Source organism: Leptosomus discolor, chromosome 7 (genome assembly GCF_034619465.1).
Source record: "Leptosomus discolor isolate bLepDis1 chromosome 7, bLepDis1.hap2, whole genome shotgun sequence".
Taxonomy (NCBI): Eukaryota; Metazoa; Chordata; class Aves; order Leptosomiformes; family Leptosomidae; genus Leptosomus; species Leptosomus discolor.
The window spans coordinates 54,885,659-54,913,458 of NC_141397.1; the positions used below are offsets into that span (position 1 = coordinate 54,885,659).

At 59.9% G+C, this 27,800-nt stretch overlaps 2 protein-coding genes across 4 annotated transcripts in view; one reads left to right on the top strand and one right to left on the bottom strand.

The window, feature by feature from the left end:
* Positions 1-6,665: 6,665 nt before the first annotated feature.
* PTMA (prothymosin alpha) lies at positions 6,666-15,818 on the top strand. Of its 3 annotated transcripts, none has more exons than XM_086468275.1 (5): positions 6,666-6,722; positions 11,065-11,136; positions 11,795-11,891; positions 14,454-14,527; positions 14,960-15,818. In XM_086468275.1, the coding sequence occupies exons 1-5, from the start codon at positions 6,678-6,680 to the stop codon at positions 15,005-15,007; spliced, it is 336 nt and encodes a 111-aa protein (XP_086324401.1). In that variant the 5' UTR covers positions 6,666-6,677; the 3' UTR covers positions 15,008-15,818. The 3 variants fall into 3 exon arrangements, with proteins under 3 accessions (XP_086324401.1, XP_086324403.1, XP_086324402.1); XM_086468277.1 differs by having other exon boundaries at positions 11,795-11,885; XM_086468276.1 differs by having other exon boundaries at positions 11,798-11,891.
* A 10,264-nt stretch (positions 15,819-26,082) lies between these two features.
* The window catches only part of PDE6D (phosphodiesterase 6D), a 39,309-nt gene continuing 37,591 nt past the window's right edge, over positions 26,083-27,800 (bottom strand). Inside the window, exon 5 of the mRNA XM_086468055.1 lies at positions 26,083-26,709. Within this exon, the coding sequence (XP_086324181.1) occupies positions 26,628-26,709 (82 nt within the window). The 3' untranslated portion in view covers positions 26,083-26,627. The remainder of the gene's footprint in view (positions 26,710-27,800) is intronic.

Genomic DNA, 27,800 nt, shown 5'->3' on the forward strand with positions numbered 1-27,800 from the left:
GCCAGTCCCCTCAGCTCTCTGGCAGCACGGGGGGGTGAGCCGGGAGGTGAGGCGAGCAGTGGAGCACTCCCATCCCCGGCACCACATGTCTTCAGCCCACCAGAAGCCCCAGGAAGGAGTAAGACACATTGGCATCGTATCAGAGAGAAGGGGCTTGTCCAGGGTTCTGCTTTGCCTCTTGAATGCTACCCCTGGAGATTTGGTAGCTGCTTGAGACTTCTGGCCCATCAATTATTTAATTCCCTCCAGCCATGTGGTCTCCAGCCCCGAGTACTTGTCTCCTCAGAATGCACAAGCCTGCATGTGGGGGAGAGTAGGGTTGGGCAGGGGGATGCAGAGCCAGGCCTGGGCAGAGGAACCCTCCCGGGAAGCAAAGCAGAAGCACAGAGGTCCTGCTAGCTGAAGCGTTGAGCTGGGCACTTCAGCTGGCATCTTCTCACCCAGCCACATGTCAGCTGGACACGTGGGTTCTTCTTTCGATCTCCCAGGATGACCCCAGGCAAATCACCTCCTTGCTCCATGCCTCGCTTTCCTGGCCTGTAAAACAGGGCCAAAAGTTTCACAACTTGTGTGAGCTTTGGTGGCATCCACCTCCCGCCGTTCTAGCACACAAACACGTGTGTGAGATGGTGTTTTGCAGTAAGACAAAAGTGTGGTGCTCGCCCCTGCTCTCAGGGGCTACACCACCATGGATGTGTCTTTAGCGGATTGCTTAAGGCTGGTGGTCCCTGTTTGCTGCCGCCAGCCATGCTATCTTGAGCTAAAGAAGCAAGGCACGGCACGGCATGGCACGGCACGGCACGGCGGCGCTGCTGGGTAGGCAGGACAAGCTGTGACACGCGGGCCGGCAGGCGGCTGGAGCCGGGTAGGTGTGTCGCTGTTACCCAATAAATAACTCAAGCCCTAAAGCAGCCCATTGTAATTACAGGGGCCCCGCGCAGATTGAAAACGAAGAAGAAGGAGGGAAAAAAAAAGGAAATCAAGGTTCAGTCTTCCCCAGGAGGTAGCGCTCCACGGGGGAAGCGATAGAGGGGAGCAGTGATTTATATCTCTCCAGAGGAATTCTCCTTTCTAGGGCCGCCCCAGGCGCCGAACTGCCGCCAGGTTCAGCTGAGTTTCTCATCTGAATATGCATGAGCCAGTAATTAATTCTCTCTGATACTGATCCAGATTTGGGGTCGGTTTTGTGAGTGTGTGCGTGCGCGTTGTGTCTTCTCCCAGGTGTGCCGACGTTGCAAGGACGGACAAGATGAAGGAGCGGTGGCTCTCCATGCAGTTGTCCCTGCAGGATGACGGCCATTGGGACCCCATGGCCAGCTTGGGGCAGGAAGGTGGCCCCAGTCAGCTGGGGACCCCCATGGGGTGGCTCTGGGGGGTGTCCCGCTAGTGACAGAGGGAGAAAGGGGCACGGAGAGCAGGGCACCTGGGGTTGTGTGCCCGGGGCTGGCCACACCATGCAGCAATCCCTGCCCCAAAACGCATCCAGCCTTGGGCATGCGCAGGGGCGTGTTTTCCCTCCTCCTGAGGACACTGCAAAGACGTCCTGTTTGCAAAGCGCTGGGAGAGGCAGGGAGGGAAGAGAATCTGGCCTCACCTCCTCCCTCCCACCTTCCTCTCTCTCTCCTTTTAAATCTCATCCGCGCATCACTTTTAGCAGTGGGACGGGAGCCCTGAGGAGTGAAACCACGTCTCTGGCCCAAGGCCCAGGCCTGGGGCAGAGTGTGGGTGTGTAATCTCCATGTGATAGGCCCTTGCTCTGAGTCTGATCGATGATGTTGTTCACTCAGGCTCGTAGTCACAACCAGCCTTCAAACCAGGGGAAAAACCAGAAAACTCATTAAAAGAGAGAAACAACTGTTTTCCACCTTCACCAAGCCCACACCCTGGGGCACAGGTCTCTTCCCCCTGCCTCTGGGACAGGTTGCCCCAATGCCCTCCTCAGCCTTTGCTTGAGAGAAAGGCAATAATCAGCTTTGCTGCTACCTTTAAACCCAGACGTGGGGCCCCGGCAGCCTGCCAGGGGCGAGCCAGGGTCGTTCTGGCACGCAGGCAGGGAAGGACAGGGATTTGAGTGCTGTCTCCTGGGCCATGGCATCACTGACGCCGGCACTTGGCAGCCAGGGAGGCGATGCTGGGTCCTCTCCTGCTGCTGTGGGCTCCCTGGAAAAGCCAGCATCCCAAACCAGAGGCTTCCCTCGTCCCCCCATTGCGTCACCACCCTGCCCGTAGGCAGGAGCAGGATTAGCAGCAGCGATGGGGTGTATTGCTGTCCTCAACCTGGCCCTGGCTCCTGCCAGCACCCAGCCGAAGGAGGTAGAATTGGGTGCTCCCTTGCCACTGCCACTCGGCTGGCTGGGGCGGTGGCTTGCTGGAGCCGTGGAGAAACCCGCGAGCATCTTAAACATCAAGGGATCATGGTGTCATTGCCTGCTGGGGTCAGGGGACCTGGAGAGGTCACGCTCAGTTTCTCATATCCTCCAGTCATGGGGGATAACCCCCCTAGAAAGCTGTTCTCACCCTGAAGCTGCATGCAGAGGCTTGAGGGGGATGCCAGCGGGACGGTGCCATGTCCTGCCTGCTGCGTCCCGCTCTGGGTGCTGGCAGCAGGGTGCAGAGCAGCCAGGCTCCCCACATCCCTCTGAGGGATCCCTGAAAATGTCTCCAGGCTCAGCGAGCAGCGGGCTGGGAAAGGCCGGTGAGTCAGAGCCCTGTGTTGTAACGCAGGGGGCCGAGCGCGTGTCGGAGCAGGGATGGCCGTGAGCTGAAGTGTGGGGCCCGCCTGGGCCTTTTGCAATCTTCTGGGGAAAGGCGAAGTCGGTGTCTCCATCCCTTAATTAAAGTGTGCCACAGGGACCCGCTCCCTCCTGTTTACGTGGTTCGTGAGGATGGATGGAGGAGCAGGAGCCCGGGATGTGGGGAGCAGGGCGGCCTCGTCGGTCCTTCCCTGGGCTGAGGTGGCTGGTGCTCTGCAAGCACAGCCTCTGCCTCCTGCTCCAAGGTCTCAGCCCTGGCCCCACAGTCTCACGAAGACGCTTTTTGGACCCGTGAGCTGGCCCCAGTGCTCTACACACCTCCACTCCCTCCTGTGAGTGCACATGAAGCTCCTTCCCACCTCCTCATCGCCCTCCAGATCCCCCAGCAGTGCTCCTCCAGACACCACAGAGAAAACGTCCACGAAGCCGTGGCCCCTGGGCGCAACCCTTGCCCATCGAGGAACAGAAGGTGATACAGCCGGGATGTCATCTCCGCCGGCTTCACGTCCCGCATCACCAGCCTGACCTAGAAACACTACCACATCTCGTGCGCTGGAGCTCGGGGATGCTGCAGGCTCATCCCTCTGTTTTTTCCAGAGCAGCTGAGTGACAGTCGCCCCTCCCCTGCCTCTCTGAAGAGCGTAATGAGAATTTCCTCCGAGGAGCAGCTTGCCGCGATGAAATAATCGCCCGAGCAGCAGGATCTTCGTCGGGGATTAGCGAGGCTGCTACTTGCTGAGCTAGGGAAACGGCCGACGAGGAGGGAAAACTCCTACCGCCTCCTCCAGCACCTCGACTTCTTTGCCAAAGCAATCGGCTGCCGCAGACGGAGCGAGGTCCCGGGCAGAGCTCAGCCCTGGAAACTTCTGTCCCCGATGCTCGGGCGCTTTTGCAAAGTCCCTTTCCACCCTCCTCCTCTCGCTGCTCCCTGCAGAGCCGCTCCCCAGCCCCGGCCGGCGGGAGGGGTGGAGAAGAGGTAAAGCAGCAGCTGCCTTTTACAGGCAACAGTTTTGTTGTTGTTGTTGTTTCTTTTTGGACTGCTGAGGCATAAAACGCCGAGCTGAGCCTGTTTCTCTCTGCTTTATGTGCTCACCAGCCGGGTTATCCCACCGCACGGAGGGACAGCGGCGAGGGCTATCCATGGATTTCCAACGCAGAGTGGTTTAAGGCAGTTTTGCTTCCACTCCAGGCTCAGTTGTTGGTTTTTTTCCTCCCCCCTCTCTCTCTGTCTTCTGTGGGATCCTGGTGTGACCGTCCCTTGAGGATTCCTAATTTTCTTCCCCAAATATCCCACATCTCTTTTTCTTTTTTTAACCGTTTGCGAAACGTGGGAACTCCAAGCCCAAAGGAACATCCCTGGTTTGAGGAGAAGCCACACTTAAAGCCAAGTTATAGCAGGAGTGTTTTATTTTAGGGCTGGGCTTGTTGCTTTTTTTTTTTTTTGCTTTCCTCTGTCGGATACATTTAGACTCGCTGTCCGCCAGCCCCTGCCTCGGCTGTGGCAGAGGGCGCTCCTGCCTCCAGCCCTGTTTGCAACCTGCCCCAAACCCACAGCCGCTGTTAAGTGCCGTCTCTGGGAGAAGACAGCAGCCGCCCTTGTCTTGAAGAACACACCAAGCGAGAGGCGTAGCCAGCAGCGACCAGAAATCCCAGTTTCCACAGCCCTGTCCTCACCCCGAGAGCATGGAGAGGCTCTCGCCCCGCTCCCACCCGGCCACGCCGCCAGGTCAGAGCGGGACATCCAACGTGAGAAGTTCATGGTTCCCCAAAAGGCCCCTCCTGACTAAACACCAGCTCACCCGCGGTGCCTGAGAGCTGCGAGCGCGGCACTGTCGTGCCAAGAGCGGCTCTGACACAAAGCGGGAGTTTCCCGCAGCAGCCGGTGAGGTGGCCCCTGGGGCCAGGGGACAGCCAGCCCCAGAGCAAGGTCGGTCGGAGGGTCAGCAGCCAACAAGTCTCAGGCTCCTTGGTGCTTCCCACTCCCACCATAGCCCTGAGGCCTTGACCCCTGCCCCCGCCGAGCCCCCTCAGGGCTGCTCCCACGAGAGGCAGGACGCTGAGACTGAGGAGGAAAGTGCTGCATGGCACGACCAGGCACGGGCCAGCCTGTTTGTGGTGCTACTACGTTTTGTTGGAGGGACATTTTGCCTTGGAAAAGGGGCCGTGTGGCCTCGGTGTCCAGCCTCCACGCGCGTGTGAGGATGGGGCAAGGGGAGGCTGGTGCCATGATGCCTTGTGCCACAATGCCTGGTGCCTGTCGGTGCGGAGGCGTCCCCACAGCTCTCCTGAAGCTGCGGGAGGGGAAGCCCAAGGGTAGCCCGGCTCCCAGCAGCTGGGAGAAGCGCATCCTCCACCCGCGGCAGGCAGGCAGCCCCCCCGGGGAGGGGGGGTCTTGCTCCTGCAGGGTGCCCCACACTCTCAGCCAGGTGGCCCCAGCTCCGCTCCCGCGCCCGCTCCGGGTTTTCAAAACCACTCCAATTTAGACAGACAGGCGCTTCAGCCAATAAAAAGCCGCAAAGCGTCAGCACTGCGTTCGCTCAGCGCTGCCGGCCAATCCGCATCGCTCGATCCCTATATCCCGCCCTCCGAGGACAGGCGCCGCCGACTATTGCCCCGGCCTGGCGGCCATTTTGAGTGTGGCAGAGGAGCCGCTCCGTCTGGGGACGCTTTTTCTCGCCCCCTCGCCCCTTCCTTCGCCCTTGCCGCACCGGGGGGCGCTTACGCGCGGCGCTGCCTCGCCCGCGGGGCCGCTTCGGGCTGCGGAGCTGCTCCCGCTGGATGGCAATACAGGGTGATTGCCCCACGAAGGGCTCTCGGCGCCATCTTGAGTGTGGCAGAGACCCCTCACTCGCCGCGTTGGTGCCCCGTTACCCGGCGGGGGCGGGGGGGGCAGAGGTGGCCCCGGTGCCTGCGGGGGGGGGTGTGTGTGTCACGGCCTGTTGTAACGGCGGACTGCGGAGGGGGGAGTACGGGGAAGCTCCCGGTGCGTGCTCGCGAAGCGGGGGGGGGGGGGGGGGGGGGGGGGGCGCGGCGGCGAGGCGGCTTGTGTGGGTTTTTTTAATCGTAAAATAAGCAAACGGGTGGGAATCCCGCATTTCTGCGCGGCAGCGGCCTCCGGCACCCCCGGGGGGCTCGGCTGGCCGCCCCTCCCCCGCTTCCTCCCCACCCCCCCCGGTTGTTGTTGTGGCAAAACTTTCCGCGGCGCTGAAAACACAGCGCAGGTTGCGCGGGGGAGGGAGGGCGGAGGGGGTTACCCCGGCGGCGGCCGAGGGGCACGGGGCTCCCCGCTACCCCCCGCCTGCTCCGGCACCACCGTCCGACCCGGGGCGGGCACGCTTCCCCGGGCGCGGGGAGGCCGCGGAGGGGGAGGCAGCGCCGGTTCTCCCGCATTATTATTGTTATTATTATTATTATTTTTAACTCTCATTATTTTTCCTCCGCTCCGCGGGCGGGCGCGCACGCCTCCCGCCCCTCCGCAGGCATGCGGGCTGGCTGCGGCGGGGGGAGGGGGGGGGGGGAAGCTCCAGCCCGCCGCCTCACACGGCGGGGCGGGGCGGAGGCGGCGGAGGCGGAGGCAGCGCGAAGGGAGGGGCAGGGGGCGGGGCTCTGCCGCCCACCTCCCGGCGCCTCGCCCACGCTGAGACCGAACCCGAACTCATCGCTTCAGTGCCGGCGTCTCCGGCTCCTGCCGCTTTAAGCGGCCGTGCCCATTGTTTGCGCCGCCACCAATGAGCGCCGCCGGCCGCGGCGCGCGCGGCCAATGGGCGCGGCGCGGGGCAGCGCGCGCGCCGCCCCCGGCTCTATAAGAAGCGCCGTGGCGCCGCGTGAGTCCCCACTGGCTCGCGCAAAGCCATCTTGGCATTGTTCTGCCCGCGCCGCCGCCCGCGCCGCCACAGCCCCGCCACAGCCCCGCACGCCCCCGCCATGTCCGACACGGCCGTGGACACCAGCGCCGAGATCTCCGCCAAGGTGAGCCGCCGCCCCGCGCACCGCACTCCGCTCGCCGCGTTATTTTTGGCTGTTTTTTTTTTTCCTTCCCTCTAAGCGGTTTTTTTTTTTTTTTAAATATTTTTATATTTTTTTTTTAAAATCTTTTTACGCCCTCCCCGCCTTCCCGCCCGCTCCCTTCCCCCCCTTTGCCCTCCTGTTGAAGTTCGCGGTGGGGCTCGGTGCGGAGCCGCCGCCGCGCTCGCCGTGCGGAGCTGCCTGCGCCGTTTCTTTGTCTACAGCGTGCGGGAAACGTGCTCGCCGGTGCTGCGAGCCCCGTCGTGCCGCGCTGGGCTCCGCGGCCCGCTCCCTGCCGCCTTTCCGGGGGCGACAGCAGCGGCTGCGGGGCCGTCCCGCCGCGGAGGGGCTCGGGGAGTTCGGGTTGGGAGGGGGGGCTAAGCACGGTTGCGCTTCGGTACCCGTGTGCAGCGGGAGGATGGCGGCGGCGAGCAGCGCTCGCCTCATTCAATCCGCTGCGGGAGCTTGACAGCCCCGTCAAACTTGGGTCCCGCTCGGCGCCGTCCCCGCGGGGGGGGCGACGGGGGGGAGCACTCCGGAACATGCACCGGAGGGTGGGGGGGGGGGGGGGGGGGCAGTGACTGTTGTGGAGTTGCTCCCGAAAAAGGGGGGGGCTGGGTGTCGGTTGCTATTCCGGAGTTGAACCCGGTTGATGGGGGGGGGGCGATTGCTGTGTTATTGCTATCCCCGGGGGGGGGGGGGGCGGCAGTTGCTGTGTCGGAGCTGCTGTTGGGGGGGTGTTGTGTTTGCTCTTTCTCGGTCGCCCCCGGAGGCAGCGCGGGAGAGGGGGGGAGTAGTTGCTATTTTCGGAGTTGCCCCAGCGGCGGCAGCCCCCACGGCGGAGTTGCCCCGGGTGTGCGCTGGGGCGGCGCGGCTGAGGGCTCCGGCCCCAGGTTGAGCTCCTCGCAGCGGGATAACTTTGCGAGTCGATACCGTGGTGATGCGGAGCGCCGGTACCGTCCGGGAGACGCTCTCCCGGGAGTCCCCGCTGCGGCTCCCAGCGCACGCCTTTGTCTGCGAGCCGCGGCGGAGCGTCCCCCGGGGGCGCTGGGCACCCGGGCGGGCTGCGCTCCCCGCCGGGCCGTCGGAGGCGATGCGCCCCGTCGAACCCGGAGCCGCGACCGGGAAAGTTGCGGGAGGACCCGACCCGACCGGGGCGGGTGTACGGGAAGGCGGCGGGGGATGGGACGGCAGTGCCCGGGGGCCTCCTCACCCTGCGCCCGGGCCGGCACCGGGTCGTACCTCTCCCGGGGGAAGCGGGACTTGAGGGGAAAAAAAAAAAAAGAAAATCCGGCAGGGAGGAGGATTTACGAAAAAAAAACCCCAAAAAAAACAACCAACAAAACGCCGTTTCTGGCAGATTTCGATTTCACTTCTGTTTCCCGCTCCCGCGGCCGTACCCCCCCCCCCCCCCCCCCCCCGGCTTCCCGCCCCCGCCTGCCCTGCCTCCGCTCCGGGTCCGCCGCTCGGTCCCCGCTACCTTCTACTCTCCCGGAGCCGAGAAACGACGAGGCGGGTCGATCCCCATCCCTCCCCGGGGGAACGGGGCCAAGTTTGCCGTTAACCTTCCCCTGCCCTTTACAGCGTGGGGGGAAGGTGGCCTCGTCCCCGGCTCGCCTTCCCGGTGGGGAACGGGGTCCGTGCCGCGGGGCAGGCGGAGGCGCGCACGGCGGCAAGGTGACCCCCCTCCCCCCTCCCGGAGGTGGGGGGAAGCGCGGAGGCACCGGGGTCGTTCGCCCTCGTCCCGCCTTGCCGCCCGGAGCGCTCCCGGGAGGCGGGAGGGGGAATCCCACCCCGCCCGGGCGGCGGCTCCGCGCCGAGCGCCGCCCCCGCCGTGCCGCGGGGCGCCCACCACGTGCGGCCCTTCCCGCGCCGCCCCCTGGGAACGGGAGTCCGTCGCGCCGCCCCCGCCGGGACTACATTTCCCGGCAAGCCGCGGGGCGCCGCGCTGGCGGACGGCCAATGAGAGGGGCGCGGAGAGTGGCGCGCGGTTTGAACGGCGGCCGGGCGCGTGGCGGGCGCGGAGGGGGGGGTGTGCCCCCTACCGGCGGGAGGCGCGGGCTGCGCCGCCTCCGCCATCTCCGGGGCGGGTGGACGCGGCTCCGCCGTGGGGCAGCGGCCAACGCTGGTCCTTTCTGCCGGGATCCTCGCCCTCTGCCGCCGCCCCTCCGCACTGGGAGCCCCGGCTGCGCGGGCGGGCACCGTCGCCCCCGGGAGCAGAGCGGGAGGAAAGGTAGAACTTCACGGGCAGCCGGTATGTGACTAAACACCATTGCTATTTTATGGACAAACAACCTCGCCACACCTATAATTAGAGGCTCTGTCAAAGCTTTGGAGCTAGAGCAGCCCTGCTGCACGGCTGCTGGTCTGGAGGCCGCTGGCCGTGTCTGTTTGTGTTGGACTGGGGAATGGGAGAAGCTGTGGTCCGCTCCACAGCCCCGGCGCTAGCACAGACTTCGTGTCCTGGCGTCCTGATGGTTGTTATGCTGAGGGCGTCTTCGTTGGTGCGGGAAAGGTCAGGGCTGGAGATCTGTCCAGCTGAAATGCCCCAGAATGGGTTGTTCCTTTGCTGGGAGAATCGCTTATGTTTTCGTGAATGACTGTTCTTGAGAAGAACCATCGGGCATAGTGAGACGTGGAAACTGACCGCTTGGGTTGCTCCGTGTTCAGCTTAGGAAATGCTTTGTCGCCCTCGTGCCTGATGGGAGGCAGCGGCTGCAGAACGCAGCAGCGCGATGGTGCCAGAGGGGTTAAACGGTTGTGATCGGCCTCCGGGGAGCCGCTGACAGCATGAAACTGTGGTGGAATCAGGCGGTGGGGAGGAGATGGCCTGGGATTTGTATGTGAGCAGTGAAAGGAGGAGGGCGCTTGTGTTTGTGTTTTACCCCAGCCTCCTGGGATGCTGGTTTGATGAGGTGAGGTTCGATCAACAGGTTTAGCTGCCCCGCAGCTTGCTTCCAAAGGAACTCTTCCCTCGGTGGTGCGCTGCAGCCTGGGTGCCTCCGGTGACAGCATCTGTGTGTGCCCGTCTGGGCCCAAGGGGTTTAAATAACCTCGTGCTCTAAAAACCCCTGCGCTGTCTCGCTTAAGTAGCCTGCAGGGTAGTAGAAACCCTCCCAAAATGGAGCAGCGGTCACGCTAGCAGGGCCGGGGCTGTGCTCTTACCCGCCGGTGTTCCCATGAGGAAGTGACAGTGGCTCAGCGGGAGTGAAAGTGCCTGCTCGCTGCGGGCTGCTAGGCAGCCGCAAAGGGTGGGCGGGAGGGGGGCAAAGCCGCTCGCTGCTGCAGCGAAGGAGGGAGCTGCCAGCAACTTTTAAACACCTCGTGGTTGCTGCCGAAGCCGGCTGTGTGGCTGTGCCGCTGGCCCCGGGGAAGGGCCTCTTTGCTTTCCTTGGCTGGGCTAACACTCCTTGTGCTGAAGGATCTCGCTCCAGCTGATGGAGGAACAGAAGGGGAGGAGGATGCAAGCAGAGATGCCAGTGTTAAATCCAAGTGTTCTTTATGCGGGAACATAAAGTTGGATCCTCTCAGCCTGTTTGCCGAGCGACTTGGCATGACATTTTGACAGTGATCAATAGCAAAAACACACAAGCCTCCCGCTCTCCTCTTGCTCTGCTCGCGGTGGAGATCTGAACCAAACTAGCCAGGCACAGCTCTTGGAGCAGTGTAAAAATAGACTTCTTCCCCCACCCCATCCTGTTATACTTAATGCTGCGAGCTGGATGCTGGAGTCTCCTCTCTGCTGCCACGAGAAGGACCAGGCGTGTAATATTTGCCGGGTGATTTTTTTTTATTATTTTTTTTTTTCCCCAGGCAGGGCAGAGACCACAGTCTCTGCTAATCAGTCCCTGGGACTTGTTCCTGCCACGAAGGTACCGAGCAGCCGTGGATGTCCGCAGCCCTGGGGCGATGGAGCCCCCGTACGTTGGACAGGGCTGCCGGCTCTCCATGGCGTTGCAGGAGCTTGCGTGGACTGTGCTAAGATGGGCAGTCGGCCAGCTCTGCTGCTGTTGAGCATATGCAGGCGGCCAGCTCTGTGTGTTTGGGAGCTCAGAGGTGAAACAGAGCAGTCTCTTCTTTAGATAGCTGCTCTCTGGCAAGGCTGACTTGGATTGAGATTCGCCCCCACACTCTCCCGTTCCCAAGGAGGAGCCAGAACACGGCGACCAAATCACAGAGCAAATCGGTGTGAAGAGAAACCAGCTCCCGCGCTCTCTCAGACTGTGTTTTTCACACCTGATCTGCAGCTTCTCTGACCCAGGCACCTGGAATCAGGGTGATTTCTCTACTTTTCTGCTCCTTCCAGGATCTAAAAGAGAAGAAGGAAGTTGTTGAAGAAACAGAAAATGGCAGAGATGCACCGGCCAACGGCAACGCTGTGAGTATGGCTACAATCCGCAGGGAGAGACAGCCCTTAGGCCAACGCCTCTTTATTTTCCTCTCTCTTCGTGCTTTTGCTCCGAGCTCGTCCCCAGCTCTGCTGAGAGGGGACCCCTCCAAGTGGCAGCACTGCGCGGTGCAGAGCCCTTGAGCCTTTGGGGCTTCAGGTTCAACAGATACTCTCGAGCCTGTGGGCAGTTCATGTGTGTGCAGAAAGGAAGGGCTGGTACGGCTCCCCTCCCCGAAAGCCATGTGAGGCTGTGTCCAGTGCCACCTTCTCCCTAGGCACTAGAAAAGGATGAGGAAAAAAACCCCAACTGTAGATTTACAGTTCAGCGGGGAAAAGTGTTGTATACAAGTAAACAGGTTGGTTTCCTATTTTTAACGTGCTGGGGAAAATTCACTCTACTGCGTTTCAACATGTCACAAGAGCCTTTGCAGTCTTGGTGCTGGCCTCAGAGCTGCAGCCCCAAGTTACTCCAGACTTGATCCTTCGTGTGGAGGCAGGCAGGAAACGGGACGCACCCCTGGGGCTCCGGTGGGCTGGTGCTTTGCTTTAGGCAGGAAAGGTGGGGACTGGCACTTCTGCTGAACATCTCTTCCCCCCTTCTCCCTTCCCCAGTGCATTTTTTTAAGTGATGTTTTGTCTTGCCAAGGAGAACGAGGAAAACGGAGAGCAGGAGGCCGACAACGAAGTAGACGAAGAGGAAGAGGAAGGTGGTGAGGAAGAGGACGAGGAGGAAGAGGGTGATGGTAACTTTCTTTGTTCCCCCCACCCCTATCCCACGGCTGCCTCCTGCCCTGAACAGCAGACTCCCAGAAAGCCGAGGAGAGCAGAGAGCAGCATCTCCCCCTCGCGGCTGCGGCCAGGCTGCTCTCGCCAGCTGGGCTCAGTCCTTCCTTGCTTGCCTGGGCCACCAGTGCTGGGAGTGAAGTCAGCTTTGAATCCCTTCCAGCAGGTTGAGGGCAGATTCCTTCCTTCCTCTGGCCAGACGGCACCGTACCGTGGCGCTGAATAAGCGCATTAGCCCTTCCGTGCGAGTAGTAAAACCTGCCCTTGACTCCCGTGATCACAACGGCTGCTGCGGACACGAGTGCCGGCCGTGTGGGACGGGGACAGCCCTGGATGGCCGTGCCTTGGCCCAGGCACAGAGGATAGGTCACCGTCCTTCTTCGTGGAGCAGCTTGCTGAGAGGCTGCTGGGGTGTCCCCTCTCCCAGCCCTTTCCTGGGCTGGATGCCGTGTAGAAGCAGGCAGAGGAACCTGCGTCTCTTCCCTGCCTCTCCCAACGGGAGTGGACAGGCTTGCTTTGAACCTTCCCTGTCTGCAGTGTCCCGCATCTCCCTGCCCTCCCCTGCTTCCTGACCTGACCCAGCCTGGAAGTGGGTTTTGGCAGCAGCGACCAGAAATCCAGCAGTGACTTGCCGAATCACTTCTCACCCTCCCCGCTCTTATGTTTTTTTTTTTTTTCCCCAAGATCTGCTTGGATGAGTAACGTTGTTTATTTTTATCACTCGTTAAGGCTGGGAGAAAACCATTCTTGTTATGCTGAAATGAAGTCAGGGCCCTTGATTAGCTGTTACTAGGTTAATCCCCTGTGAATTTTCGGTTTACGTGCTGACCTACTAACCTCTTGGTTAGTTTTGGGAGACAGGGACAGGGCTGGAAATTAATGACCGTTAGACCAGCGCCTATTCAGACAGCGTAAGCAGCAAAAGCTGCCTCCTTTGGGGTAGCACTCGGCTCTTGGCTGTCTGCTGTGCCCTCTGGTAGGAACTGGTTCACTGGGAATTGTGGCCCTCTTCATGCTAGGGGTTTTAATCCTTTGGGGACAGAGCGCAGTGTTGCCGTGTGCTGTCCTGAGCCCTGTCTACCTCCACTCTGCTTAGGAGTGGAAAATGGGGGAATACTTGCCTCTCCCTGCTCCCCTCGGGCAGGAGGGGGATGTGCGTGCTGCAGGCGTGTGTGTGAGTGGGGTGGAAGTGTTGCTTGGATACTGCTGTGACAAGCCCGGGGAGCTCTGGTCCCTTTCGCAGTGCCAGCCCCGCTCTTCCCCGCTCTCCAAGCACAGGCACGATTTGGCACGCAGCGCTCGGAGGCGCGAACGCCTCGCCGGGATCCTGCATGGGCTCTGTCTGTCCGTGCTTGCTGCCCTCGGGTGATCCCTGCCCGAGAGCTGCACCTGAACGCTGCAGGAGAGAGATTTAAAGGCAGCGAGTGCAGCTTGCATCAGCTTTTTTCCCAGCTCTTGCAGCCAAACTCCATCCTGGAGTTTGACAGCAGAGGGGAGCTTGAGGGTATGTTTTTCTCACCCTTCTCCCCATCCCATCTCATTATTTGCTTTGCTTAAAGCAGCTCAAAGAACTAAAAATGCTCCCAATCAGCTTGGTGCTGTCACCTGACCCACCGGCCGGCCCGGTGCATGTGATGGCTGCCGGGGTGTTGATCCATTGCTGGGAGCTAATCTTGGCCCTTCCCGCCACATGGGCCACGCTGCGACTGGGCACACGCCGGGGAGAGGAGAGGGGAAGGGAGGATGGGCTGACCTTAATCCCCCCGGCTGTCTATACGTGTGGCTCGTGGCGGTAGTTTAAAGCCAGCTTACTGGCCTTAATGTTCTAAGTTCTAGTAGGGTCTCCTGTTACACAAGAGACTCGTCTCGGCAGCCAAGAGGTTGTTCCTCCTCTGGGGCCTTCAGTCTTGCCCCTGACCCCCCGAAACTGGCCAAAGGCGATGGACTCTGTCGTTCTGATCCACTGGCCTATTTGAGCTCAAAGTGGGTCAAAGCCCAGAGCTCTCTGCTCATCCTCCTCGCTGGCTGTAAGATAAGTTGGTAGCATTTGTTTGCTGTTCTGATAATTAGAAAGTGTTCTGACTCAGAACTAATGCGTTCTGGCTCTCTTAACTCATTAAAGATGGACTAATAGCTGCGAAGGGAAGCAGAAGTAATCTGGAGCAGTTAGGCGGAGCAGCTGCTAGAAAGAATTTTTTTTCCTCTCCCTTTTGCTGTGATTTTTTTGGTGCTCGCGGTAGGTGCTGGTTTTGCCATCCTGTCGCCTGCGCCGCAAACGCGGCGTGAGCCAGGCTCAGGGCTGCAAATCCTTTGTTTCCCCTTTGGGTCAAGTCAGCTGGGGGCTGCTCCGAAAGCCCCCCGTGTCCTCAGGCAGCTGCTGCCCTGAGCAGGGGCTGTGCCAGCTGGGGAGACGGGACCCTGAGCGTCGCAGTGTGGGGCTGAGCCAGAATTGAACCAGAGGGGAGGTGCACGGTGCTGTAACTCTCCTGGAGGGTCTCATATTCCTCTCCTTGTCCATGCAGGTGAGGAAGAAGATGGTGATGAAGACGACGAAGCTGAGGGAGCCACAGGCAAACGGGCAGCTGAGGACGACGAGGTAGGAAGAGCAACCAGCAACCAACCTGTGTCCCCAGAGGGCTCGGGGCGAGTGGCGGTGGGGCCGGAGAGGCCAGGCTGGGCTCTGGGGCGGGAACGCCCTGCCGGTGCGCTCTCCGGGGGTGCGGCCCGGTTCCGTTTACATGCTGGCCTGGTTAGGGGGGTGTCTGCTCCCGCTGCTTGGAGCTGCTGGCCCTGGGCTGGGGAGCCCCAGGGTGCTCATGGCAGGCCAGGGTGGGGGTCCTCGGTGGCTCCCTTGGAGGGATTTTGCACATGGTGGGGGAACACTTGTGTTGCTCTGTCCTTGTCTCTGAGGTGGGAAAGGGACCTGAAACCCCCTCCTGCCTTGCTGCCCCCCTTGATGTGGCTCTTGCCAGCCCCCCGGCAGCCCTGCTCCCTGCCCCCTCTCCTGACGGCTTTGCTTTCCCCCCAGGACGACGACGTTGATCCCAAGAAGCAGAAAACCGATGAAGATGACTAGGCAGCAAATTATTATTATTTTTTTTTAAATAAGGAGGAAAACAAACCAACAAAAAAGGCCAGCGCGTCCTCTTCACCCTTGGGATCCCCCTTCCCTCCCGTTGCAACGCCCTCCCTACACACACACACACACACGCCCTTCCTCCCCCCTCCGCCGTGGTCATCCTCACCAAGTAGAGTGAACCCAGTCCCTGGCCCCCCGGCGCGGCGCTGCCACTCAACGAACATACGAAACGATTCGCCCGTTAGCGGGGAGAGAAAACCCCCCCTTCCCCCACAGACCCCCTCACCCCAAGCACCAAAACTTCAAGGCCCTGCTTTCTTTCTTAAAAGTACTTTAAAGGAGAATTTGTTTGTATTTTTTATTTACATTTTATATTTTTGTACATATTGTTAGGAGGTCCGCCATTTTTAAGTGATCTCGGATTGACCAAAAGGGGGGCTTTGAAGTGTATATCTCTTGTTACCTATCTCTGACTTTACTTGTGGTGTGACCAGGCCCAAACCATTATCTCAAAGGAGAATAAAACAAAACCTTGTAAAAAAAATTAAAAAAAAAAAGACAAAAATGCAAAAAAAAAAATTTACAATCTTATTCTGAGCATTCCAGTAACTTTTTTTGTGTATGTACTTTAGCTGTACCATAGATCGTGGTTTGTATGAGGTGGCAAGGCCAAAGATAAAAAGGTTTTCTTTTTTTTTTTTTCTGTCTATGAAGTTGCTGTTTATTTTTATTTTTTCTTTTTTTTTTGGCCTGTTTGATGTATGTGTGAAACAATGTTGTCCAACAATAAACCGGAATTTTATTTTGCTGAGTTGTCCTAACAAGGCTGCCTCCCAACTGCTGCTTTTTGGTTTGGTTTTCATTTGTTTTAGTTTTTATTATTTCTTTTTCTCCTTCCTTTTTTTGCTTTGGATTTGGGGCTGGGAAGAGAGTTGGAGAGAGGGTAGAGGGGCACAGGGTGTTGATGGGGAGGGTCTGGGGGCTGTGGTCCCAGCTCGTGCCTGCAGTGCAGGGCTGTGCCATCCCCCTGCTGCTCTCGGGGCAGCGTGTTCTCGTGGCTGCACTCCCTGGAGAGCTGCAGCCGTGCCCCAGCATGATCCAGCACGGTCTGGCTGCGCTTGGGGACTGGTAGGGACAAGTTAGACTGGGAACCATTGGAGATACAGTGAAAGTGAGCTGGGGTGTGTGGGTATGGGGTATTCAGCAATCCTGCTGGCCCTCTACAGTCAGGTTTGTTGGGGATTGCGGTTGCCTGGTGCAGTGGGGGTGAGAAACCCATCCCAAAATTCCTTCCTTGTATCTGCTGAGGGTGGGTGACCCTCTGGTTGTGGGGTGATGGGTGCTGAGACTGCGCAAATGCCTCCTTTGGGCTGTGTGAGGCAGCGTGGGGCTTGGTTACAGCATCGCTGGCAGCACGGTAGGAAATGGGTGCTGGAGCTTCAGTAGGGGTTGAATTCAGCCAGAAGTGGTCCTTGAGGGGTGCTCCAGCCTATGCTGGTGGCCTGGCAATTTCTGGGGTGCCAGCTTAGCAGAAGTTTGATAGTGGGACCCCGGGAGGCAGGATGGGGTTTGTCTTGTCTGCTTTAACCAAACCAAAACTGCTGTAACTTAGCTTAGACCTCTGCTGCTTTGCTCCTAACCTTCCTCCAACTCATTTTTCCTCCCTCCTCTAGGGCGCTGGAGCTCAGAATAGCTCAGCCTGTTCTGCCAGGTGTGCGGAGACTGTTTGCAGGAACCCGCCTTGTGTCTGTGCCTCCCAAACCCTCGCCCCGACTCTGGCGAGTCCCCGTTCCCTGCTGAGCTGGGCTGTGCCAAAGCCCTGCCAGATGGTCTCGTTTCCTCCTCTCGCCCTGCAATGCCGGCAGTTAGCGTTGAGATGCTGGGGGGTGAATTTTTATTCTTTTTTTTTTTTTTTTTTTTAAAGAAGAGGAACCATCGTGCATTTAATGCGCTGGCTGCAGGGGTCACAGCTCCTCTTGATCCCCAGGAGCAGCCAGGTCACTTACTCTGTATTTACACCAGTGGCAAATAAGCTCAAAATCTGCCTCCTTGTCCTTAATTATCCGACTAATCGTGGTGCTAGCTGATAGCTTATCAGATTTACTGCCTCAATTCACGGGCCGGATCCAGGCGTGCCTCTCACCTGCCTGGGTGATGGGGTGCTTGTGGCAGGGCTGGAGGCTGGGGCTAGGTTTCATTAGCGGGTGCTCTGTTGTCCCTGATGGGACGGGACAACGTGGGAGTGGCAGGCAGCGCTGCCGACTGTCGCTGGGTGGTGCTTCGTGGTGCAGCGCCAGAAGCTGTGCCCGTGTCCTCGCCACGACTGCCCCGCACGTGGCTCGTGCGCCGCGATGGGCTGCGATGACGTGCGAGTCAAGCTGGTGCTTGCAGATTTGCGAGGCAAATTATTCAAATAAGTTTCTGGAGCCGAGGGGCTGGTGAGAGCAGGCTCCACATGTCACTGACACATGGGGACCCTGCACACACAGCTGGCGTGAGGCCCCTGGGGGGAGGTTTTGAGGGAGCAGTGGCCTTACTGCCCCCCACTGCAGAGCAGGACATGTCCTACAGCCTGCAGCCCCCCAAAACCTAGGGGTCTTGGGTAAAACTGGGTATGGGGTAAAACTGGAGGCTGCCGTTGGCCTCCCAGCCAGACAGGGTGGTGATGGGTAGGGCATGGAGCGGCCCTGGGTGGGGAGAGGGCAGGCCAGGGGGGAACTCCCAGCCCCACAGCTCCTGGTCCTCGCTGTGTCTACACCCTCATGGCTGGGTCCCGGGGGGTGGGTGGGGTCTGGCAGCCCCCCACAACCCCCCGCCCTCTGGACTGGCTCCTGTGTCTTCCATTCAGAGAGGGCAGATGCTGCCCCGGGCACAGAGCAGGGAGGGGGACAGGCTGGTCCCAGCATTGGGGGCTGCGACTGGGCACAGCTCAGTGCATGGGCCACTGCAAGGAACCCCTCCCCAGTCCCACTGCCCAGTCACCCCGCCCCAGCCAATCCCCACACACCAGCACAGCCTGCCAGCCAATCCCACACTGCCACCTGTCCCTGCCTTCCCCCCCACAGCTCCCTCCCTCTCTCATGCTGCCTCCACCAACCACAATCAAGCAACACCCAGGCCTGACCAATCCCAGTCTGCCACCTAGTGCTTCCCCCCAGCCAACCACGTGCTGCCATCTGTCTCTCCTGCTGTCTTGCCCTTCGCAGCAGCAGCTCACCAATCACAGGGGGAGGCAGACCACTCCGAGCCAATCCAGAGCTACCACCTGTCAGCTGTCCCAGCCAATCAGCGGCAGCCACACCCCACCAAGGGGTATAAAGGCCCCTCAGTGCTGGGGCTCTGCCTGTGTTTGGGGCTGTCCTGGGGTGGAGGGGTGATGGTCCTTTGAAGTAGCCTCCTGCCTGTAAGGTCCCAGAGGGGGTGCAGCCTTGAAGGTGGCTCTTCGTTTCATTTGGTGCCCGATGCCACGCAGGGCCTTTTAGGAGAATCCAAAACGCTGCAGGGATCGCTCACCTGGATGTCTCGGGATGGGGACTGGGAGTATCAGGTCACCCCCAGCAGGAGAGGGCTTGCAGGAGTCGTGCTACCTGAAGGCACCTCCAAGGATCTTAGAAATGATCTCGCCGGCCGGCCTTGTGCTGGGGGCTGTCTGCTGGGACCCGAGGAGTCCTGTCCGCTTGTGGTGCGCAGAAGATGATCTCCGCCCCTGCCTGGTGACCAGAGCCAGGCTCCGTGGGGGAATGATGCCACGGGACTGGAGGCGAAGAGCATATGGCCACTGTGTGCCTTCAGGCATGGTGTGGTGACAGTGGGTCCCTCACCTAGAGCTTCGCAGGTCGCACGTTCCGCTGTAACCTGCAGAGCAGGAGTAGTGCTTGTGCTGCCCCTTGCCTGCAGATGTGACCCATGAGTGATTTGAACCCCGGCTGGACTGCTGAGCACGCTGGTCCTGGAGACCGTGGAGGTGAAGCTGTTCTGGGGTGTGCTAGCTGGCTGCTGACCACTGAAGGTAGCCGAGGTAGCTCCCAAACGCAGCTGCCGGGAGAGCTGCAGGGTGCCTCGTATGAGCCTGGAAGGACTCAGGCTGTGCCAATGTGTACAGGGGGCCATTTCGACCAAGGGCAGCCCTTCCCAAGGAGTCTGCTGTGGCTGGACCTCGGCTGGAGCCATCGTGTCCTGCGTGTGGCTGAACAACCACGTGAATTGAGAGCAGCTTCCACGTGGTCGGCCTGAAGTGCAACGCACCAGTGGAGCCGTGCTACCGAAGGTCACAGCCAGTGTAACCAGTGGGTCTGAGGCCATTCCTTGTGGGCAGCTGGACTGGGTCTGGACCAGCAGCCTTATCTCAAGTGCTGACCTCCTGCCCATAGTAGGATAGGATCCATTTCATCAGCTCAAAGCTTGTCCTGCAACAGCTGTAGCTTTTGGTTAGCCTCATCCAGAACTCTTCTTGTTGCATCTTGACAACCTTAATGAAATTTGGAGCACCTTGAGGGCTTGGTGAAGAACCTGCTTGTGGGGAATGCAGGACTTGAACTCCAAACTAGACACAGGCTGGGGTTACTGGTGCAGTTTGTGTCTGGGCAAATAATTGGCATGTACTTAAGAGTCTGATGAGTGAAACTGCCTTCCAGGCATGACTCCTCAAGGTCACAAAACCAGAAGCACTTTTGGGGTGTTGCTGTTGAAAATAGACATGAAGAGTTGTTCCTCTGGCAGAGAAATTGCCACCTGGCTCAAGATGCGAGGTGTCTCAGGGGAGCAGACCCCTGAGGAGTGGGCTGGGGAATCCCAGGGCCCTTGGCCAGTCTTGGCTCGTCCCACATATTAAAGATGCACCTCCTAAGTGGTGTAATGATGTTTGTGCGCTTGCCCTGAGGGCTGTCTGGTGTAGGCAGGAAAGCCCAGCCCACACTGAAGAGCAGATGTGGGAGACCTAGTTCCTGTCTTGTCCCTGGCTGCTGTGTGCCCCACAGCCCGTCCCCCTCAGTGAGCCCCGGCAGCTCTAGTCCAGGACTCTGACTTGGCTGTCGGAGGGACCTGGCAGTCCCCAGCCCAGTGGAGGTCCACAAAATCTGAAACCCAGCTGGATGCTAACCCCTGCTGCCAGGTCTCCTTGGGGCCACCACCCCAATCCTTCCTCACCCTGGGATGGGCACCTCGGAGAGGGAGCAGGGCTGGGCTCCTCCAGCGCAGACACTGGGAATCCTCCATCCTTCCCTGAACCAATGGCTGCTCTGTTTTGTCTGGCTGAGCTGATCCTCTCCAAAGGGCAGGAGAGCAGGAGGAAGGGCCACAGGGCACTCTTGGCTTTGCATACCCCAAGAAGCCCTGGAGGGAGGGGTGGGGGTTGGCCAGGGGCGGTGAACTTGGAGGCCCCTCCATAGTGCTGCACCACACCTGACCCAGGAAGAGACCTGGGAGGAAGGGACAAGTGCTGCCCTTTGGAGCAGACGGGACCTGGAGAAGCTCTTGCATCCCTTCTGTAAGGAAGCACAGTGCAAGGGAGGCAGCTGGGGGATGAGAAAGCTCAACCTCATCAGCCCTTGGAGAGTCCACAGGGATGGAGACCTCAGGCTGTAAATCTGCAGGGAGGGGATCTTCGCATGTGTCCTTTACTCCCCAGGAGGAAGGCCTGAAGGTGAGGGGCTCTGCCTCTCCCTGCATGCCAGTTGGGTGTCGGATGGGGATGTGGGTCCTCCAGATTGCTGTGGGCACCTCTCTGGACCCGTCTCCTTTGCCACAGGCAGAGCAGGCTCCTGGCCCTGGTCTTTCAGGGAACTGGAAACCAGTACCCCTCTTTCATGACTTAGGGCAAGAGGACTGAAGGGTGATGCAGCTTGTGCCCAAAGCCGAAGACCTGGATGCTCAGTTGGCGCATGACCCATGGGCAACGCTGCAGAGGACAACCCGTAGCATGTATGAGCCACCTACTCCCTGGCTGGTAGCCTGGGCACTGCCAGCCCTGGAATCCACAAGCAGAGAAGGGACATGGCTCCAAATTGCCTGGCTGGAGCAGCAGGGAATGTGGTCCTACGTGGGCCTGGGGTTGGCTCCACCACCAAGTGAAGCTCCGAGGGCAGCCCAAGGGCTCAGAGCAGCTCCTGGCTGCTGCGGGGTGCACCCACCCTGCAGGGATGGGTGCAGAGCCATTGCAGGGGCTGGCTCCCCTATCCTGGGGCAAGTCCCCCTTAACGCTACTTATCCCCCCAAGGCAAGGATGAGTTTACTGCTTCCCTGCGCTGCGTTTGGCCGTGGCCAGCCCCACCGGGCTGTTAGCTGTGGCCTCGGCTCTCGGCGCCTCTTGTGCACCCCCCAGCTTGGCAGGGGCAGGGCCGAAGGCAGGCGTGAGGCACAGAGGTGTCGAGATGCTGGGACGCCTCCCCCTGCAGCAGGAGCAGCCCTGCTCCGAACCGTGCCCCCCGTCGGTATTCCCGGGGGGCTCCGGGCTGGCTTGGGGCTGGGCACATCCAGCCCGGCTCGAGGGCTGCTCCTCTCTGGGGGCAGAGCTGGTGACACGTCCCGTCCCAGGCGGCCTGCCAGCCTACCTGGCATGGGGCTGGCTGGCCCCAGCTGGCCCTCGGTGCCTCTCCCGGGGTTGCTGGACGATGCGGTGACCCAAGCCAGCGTCGTCCCCGCTCGGCCGCCGGCGCTGTGTAGGCACGGTGCAGCCCAGGCACTATCGCTGTATTGCAGCACCATCTAGTGCTGCGGGATGGGGAAGCCCAGCGCCCCAACTATCGGCCCCCCGCTCCCCCCCCGGGGGCTATGGCAGCACGGTGGGGACAGGCCGTGGCTGTCTGGGGTCCGTGGGTTGTGCTGCCGAGACCACCCTGCCAGGAAACCCAAACAGGCTGTTGGGGACGGGGCTGAACAGGCGGCACAGCCCGTCCGCTGGCGTGGGGCAGCCAGAGCTACTGCTCTACTCCGCGCCAGGGAGTTTCCTGCAAGGATCCTGGGAAGCATCGAGGGGCACAGATATTCCCAGTTCCTGAGCTGAATGTACCTGGCCTCAGTTGCTGGTTTTGCCGCCTCCTCCCATGGAAATCGGGCCTCTGTCCTCTCCTCCGACCACTTTGGCTTCTCGATCAGCCAGGTGACGCTGGCTCTGTAAGTCCGTCGGGGTCTTCCCATCGCTTTTGTGGCTTCTTCCTGCATCCCTGCTGGTTTCTTGGTGCCCATCTTCCATAGGTGGTGTGAGTGTGAGCCCTTCCCACAACTTGTCCCCTTTCGCACACCTGGGGCAATGCCAGCCCTCTCCAGCCCGGCTTTTGGGACACCAGGAGAGCTTTCCTCAGCACTGTCCTGCTGCCCCCTTCTCCCCTTGCTCTGTGTCCCCAGCTTGTCCCCTCTCAGCTCATCATCCCTCCTGGGGGCTATGCTCCCTACACCCTGCCTGCTGGGAACGCAGGCAGGATTTTGGCATGGGGAGGGGTGGTGCAGGCAGGGTTTTGGCGCAGAGCCGGATGCCATAAGAACGGGATGCTCTGCAAGAGGGGCCATGGCCACAGCTTCACCCCAATCCCCTCCCACAGTGGGGGGTGCTGGTGGGGAGCACTGCCCTGGGTGCGGGTGCCAGGTGTGCTGTGGGTGTCAGCCTCTGCCCCGGCTGCCGTTCTGTCTTTGGGGACCGATGGGGCTGCACCCAAGTCACCTGGCAGCCCCAAATCCCTGTGTCCAAGCAGTTCAATGCCTGCCTGGGGCTCTGCCTGCACTGTCCTGGTGACCCAGGAGCGGGATTTGTGCCCTTTCCAAAAGTGGCAGAGGGACCTGAGCCTTCCCAGCGCTCCCGCTCGCCTCCCAGTGCTGCTGGGGGAGGACAGAGCTGGATGAAACGGGATGAGATGGCGCTGACCTCGCAGGCTGCCGTCGCTGCCATACGTTGCCTGCTGCCACGCGCTGCCTGCCTGGGCTGCCTGCACCCATGGGAAGGTAAGAGTAGCAAAGCAGGCACCGAACATAACGTGGCCCTGGGCTGTTTGTGCGCCAGTAACCTTCGTGAATCAGCTAATTAACCGCATTAGGACGGCTCTGCTTCCCTGCCTGAGCGTTATTGGGCAGGGCAGATCTGGGGCAGCACGCCAGCGGGAGCCCCAGTCGGCTTTGCCGTAGTGTCGGGCAGCTGAGAGCCCCCATGGTGGCTGGGGAGGGTGCCCAGGCAGCAGCCAGGGTGGGGAACCCCGCCCGACGGGGTGCTGGCAATAGGCAGTGAGGGTGCGAGAGCCCAGGGCTTGCTGTGTGGTGGGGAGGAGCTGGCCCCCTTCCCCCATCACCCTCGTCGCAGCATGCAGGCAAGAGCGCAATGCACCCAGGGTCAGGGTCCTGCTTTGCATCCAGCCCTGCATTCCTATCGATGGGTGTTTTTCATTGCCATAAGCCATGCCCATGCTTCAGGGAGCCTCTGTGGTGTGATGGACCCCAAAACCATGCAGAGAGCGCCCCTAAAGCCAAAAAAGCCTCACCTTCCTCCAGTGCTGCCTCGCTGCTCTTACCCAGCAGCTGTGCTACACCCCAGCTGGGAGGGCTCCAGGCGAAGCCATGGCTGAAAGGCAGTGAGGATAAAGCTTGCTTTTCACAAGCTTCACCCCAAATCTCTCTGTGCCAGCCCCCCCCCAGCTGTGCACAGCCCTGGCTCTCGCCTGCTTCTCCCTCCCTCCTTCCTCCGCTTCTTGACATGCCTCTGTGGCCTCTGACTGCGCGTCTGGGCTCTGCAGGGCCGCCCTGCCCTCGCTCCCGGTTTCCACAGGTGTCCAGGGTGGCTCAGAGCCCTCCCGACATGGAGCGTGAGCCCCGTGTAGCGGCTGCCCGGCTGGTGGGGAGCAGCCTCCCAAGCACGGTCCCTGCCCCGAGGCTCTCGCAGACACACTGGGCCGCTGGAAGGAACTCACGCCTGCCATGGGGGCTGCCGAGGCCAAAACGCCCTGGCTACGAACAGCGAGCTGGGGAAAGCCATGGCTGTTGGTTGGGATTCACCTGCGGCGGCTGCTGCTGCTGAAGGCGGCGGGTTCCCTCTCCCGGGAACTGCTCGGCCGTAGCTCTGGGTGAGCCGGGGTTTCTGTGAGCGGCTGAGCTCTGGGAAGGGCCCCGCATGGCAAGAGGCTCCTTGTCTGGCCCAGCCAGGTTCTACCGCCCCGCCCCAAAATTGCCCCTTTCGCCACCATGGACCCCTCTCCTCGTGCAGAGCCTGGCGCGTGGACCAGGCTGCAGGGAGTTTCCCTGCCGCAGAGGTGCCTGCCAAGGCGGTGAGTTGCCAGGTGGGATCTTTTTTGGTAAATAAAAGGAGGAATCGCTGTGTTGTTCCCAGCTCCAACTTCTCCCCCCTACCCTGCCCCGGCCTTTGAGCGGAGGGTGGCACGGGGCTGCCCATGGGCACAGGGACGGGTGGTGGCGGTGGTGACGTGCACACCCCCACCTCCTGCTCCGCTCTCACCCTTTCCAGCCCCACTTTTCCCTTTGCTGGTGCCTTTGCTGCCCCAGCGCCAACGGCCCTGTGCCAGGGAGCCCAGAGGTCCCCACGCCACGCTGGGGACGGGGCACGCCGAGGGCAGCACGTCGGCAGTGCCTCCTGCCCCTTCTCCCAGGGCTCCCAAATCCCCGTCAGCCCCACGGGGAGGGGACACGCAGCTGCCTGGGCCAAGCTTGGAGCAGCCAGGGGCCCCTTGCACGGATTTTGGGTGGCATCTGGTCAGGCCACTCTGTTCCCCCCCTGCCCTACTGGGCCCTTTCCTCCAGCTGGATCCGGCCCCCTGATTTCCCCCGGCTCTTGCTCCCTCGGTTCTCTAAGGGAGGCTGAGCCGCGCACTGGGGGATGCTGGGGTGGACTGGGAGAGGCTGGAGGGGGGCTGGGATAGGAGCGGGTGAGCTGCCAGCTATTTCCCACGGAGCCACTTGAGGGCGGCAATGACCCGCCGCAGAGCCGCCGCCGCGGGGCTGGCCAGCTCCAACTGGGTGAACTGGGCGGACTGGGCAGGGAGGAAAGGGGCTCCGGAGGCAAAAGCAGACGCCTTCTCCCTGCCCGTGCTCGACACCTCCTGCGTGCGTCTAGCAGAGCGTCTGCCCCAGAACGTGGAGGTACCGGCTCTCAAAACCCTCGACCTTTCGTATTTTTCCTTTGTGGGTACCTTTTGCCTCTCCCCTCGGACGGAGGTCACCGCTGCTGGGGTCGTTCACGCTGGGTGCGGAAGGCAGTTTCGGCTGATCCCGTTGTATAAAGGCTGGCCTAGGACAGGCCGAGAAGACTCTGCCCTGCGAGTCCAGCAGGCTGGAATCCACCCGCGAGGTCTCACGAGAAAGCTGCTACAACAGCTAATGCTCTTCTCGTGGGGATTAACGGCCCAACTTCAACTCACCTAAAACCAAATCATGTTGTATCCCTCCCACATACACCCAGGGGCTGAATTCAGGAGCTGAAATGATGCATTTCATTGCCCCGTGACTCTCCTGAGAACCTCAAGCCCAGCCGCAGGACAGGCTGACCAAGGTGTTGAGCGATCATAAAGCTGCCCGTGATGTTTAAATTATGAAGCTGGCGACACCCCCTCCCCAGGATTTACAGGTGCTAGAGCTAAAGGACAAGGGGAAGGGGTAGGGCTTGAGAGCCTGTCCTAGCGAAAACTCCCGCCGCGTGTCGTTAAAGCTGCCCACCTCTGGGGATTGCTGGCAGCGGCACCCGCAGCCACAGCTGTGCTTCGGGGCGCTCAGCCCAGCACAGGACTGGTGCTGGTGGGCTCAGGGGAACGCAGGTTTTTCCCGAGGGGTTTGAGCGGCCCCAGGAACTCAGAAAATCAGCACAGCGTGCAGCGCTGCTCGAGAAACCAGTGACGGGGCAAACGGGACAAACCACCCCGAGGGATTCACGGACAGAAATGAGGCCAAGGAGAAACCTTGGCCGGAGCAGTCAGGAAACGTTTCCTGCGTGGTCAGCTGGAGGGAGAGAAATTTAACAAGGATATGGGGGCTGTGGAAGAAATGGGGCTGTGGAAAGCCCTGTTCTGCTGCAGGCTTGAGTGACGGGAGCTTGTGCCTGCTGTGAGGCATTTTTATAACAGAAAGGAAAACGCACAGAACTAACATTGTTTTTCCCTTCTTTGGACGGTAGGAATGTTTTTATTGAGAAATTTGTTTTAATTACATTGGGTGATATCACAGTCTATTTTACAAGTTCAGGGTAAGAGGATGTGTGGACCAGTTACACAGAAATCCAGTGAAAGGATAAAAACCTACAGCATGATGAAAATGAAAAGGTTAACTTAATCCCCCAAAAATGAAACGCATTGAGAGTTTGGTGTGAGTGGAAATGGGAGAAGATACCAGGATCCAGAGAAATACAAAGGATGAGACTAACGTAATTTACAGTATTAGTTCTGCATGACCATCGTTTGCCCGCGTTCAGAGACAGCCTCTATTCCCCAGTGCATCGCTGAGCAGATGGTCCTGTCTCTGAGGGTCTGGTCTTGGCAGAGGAGAAAGCAAAATAACTGATGGGCAAAGGTCACAACCCACGTTGAGCTGGTCCCCAGGGTCACCGCCTACGGGAGTGTCTTCCACTGGATAGTCGGGGGGTTCTGCACCAAGAACTGTATGGAGGAAAACTAAAACAGCTCCAAAAAGCCCCATCTCAAACGTAGAAAAGTCTCACTCTGGAAGTGCTTACGAGAAGGTCGTCATCATAGAATTTGGTTTCTATAATAACATTACCACTGTGGAAGGAAAAGAGGAGAAAGAAGAGGTGTTAGAAGAGTGCATGAACCGCAGGAAACGACTGCTCCTCTCAATGCTCTCACGAGCCTGGGCTGACTCCTCACCCCCAGCAACACCAGCTTTGGTTTGGAGCCCAGGCAGTGAGCCCGTGTCCTGAGCCGGGGGCTGTCAGGGCTGAGGGATCTCCCCACCGCATTCCTACGTGGAGCAGTTCCCCCCACCCCTCCCCTTCTGGGCACGGCACCACGCAGGCTGCAGAGTGCTCACCAACAGCAAACTTCTGCTGCTAAAAATAAACGAGCAGTCCCAGCACCTTCAGGCCCCTCTCTCTTGCAGTGAATTGTGACAACGGATGGGAATTCTTTTTTTAGTCCCCATCTCTGTCCTCGAGTGCTGAGCAAGCTACTCCAACCAGCTTGGCATGTCATTGCCCTCAAGAAGTGCTTGAATGCAAACGCACAAGCACATTTTACACAAACTGCAATGGAAATGTAGATGTGGGCACGACAGAAGCTCCGATGATTTAACGTGCTGACTTCGAGATTTTGGTAGACAAAAATAAGAACTTTGGGGCCATTACAACACCCGGACACCTGAGCAGTGTGATCTGATCGTGTCTAAATCACCCGGCTCTTGAAAATCAAAGCAGCAGTTCCACCTTCACTGTCGCTCTTGGTGTCTGTAACACTGGCAAAGCTGAACCTGGCAAGAGTGTAAGGTTTTTGCTGTGGGGTGGACAATGTTTGAACTCAAATGTCAGGGAATGTTCTCGGTCTTACAGTCAATCATCCTGGGAATCCTTTGCACAGAGTGCCTTGGTGAGCACCAAATACCACATCTCTGTTCTCTCCTGCTATGGAAACACCGAGGCAAACATGAGGTCTTTGGGAATATCAGAAAGTGAGGGGCTTTCCAAGCCTTGGCAGCTGAAAAAAGCTGGTTTCTTTGGGCTGGTGATTTTACTGAAAAGCCTCAAGAATGGCTTTAGGACACCTCCATGAATAGGCGAGAGTTCTGGGCTGCCCACAACGAGTGGACAGGCTCCAGGGAAAGAATGGGACACTGGAAAATCCTCAAAGTCACTTGAGAA

Coding starts and splice junctions, on each gene's coding strand:
- PTMA (XM_086468275.1), top strand. CDS start 6,678: ATGTCCGACACGGCCGTGGACACCAGCGCCGAGATCTCCGCCAAG. Junction 11,137..11,794: donor CACCGGCCAACGGCAACGCT/GTGAGTATGGCT, acceptor TGTCTTGCCAAG/GAGAACGAGGAAAACGGAGA. Junction 11,892..14,453: donor CGAGGAGGAAGAGGGTGATG/GTAACTTTCTTT, acceptor TTGTCCATGCAG/GTGAGGAAGAAGATGGTGAT.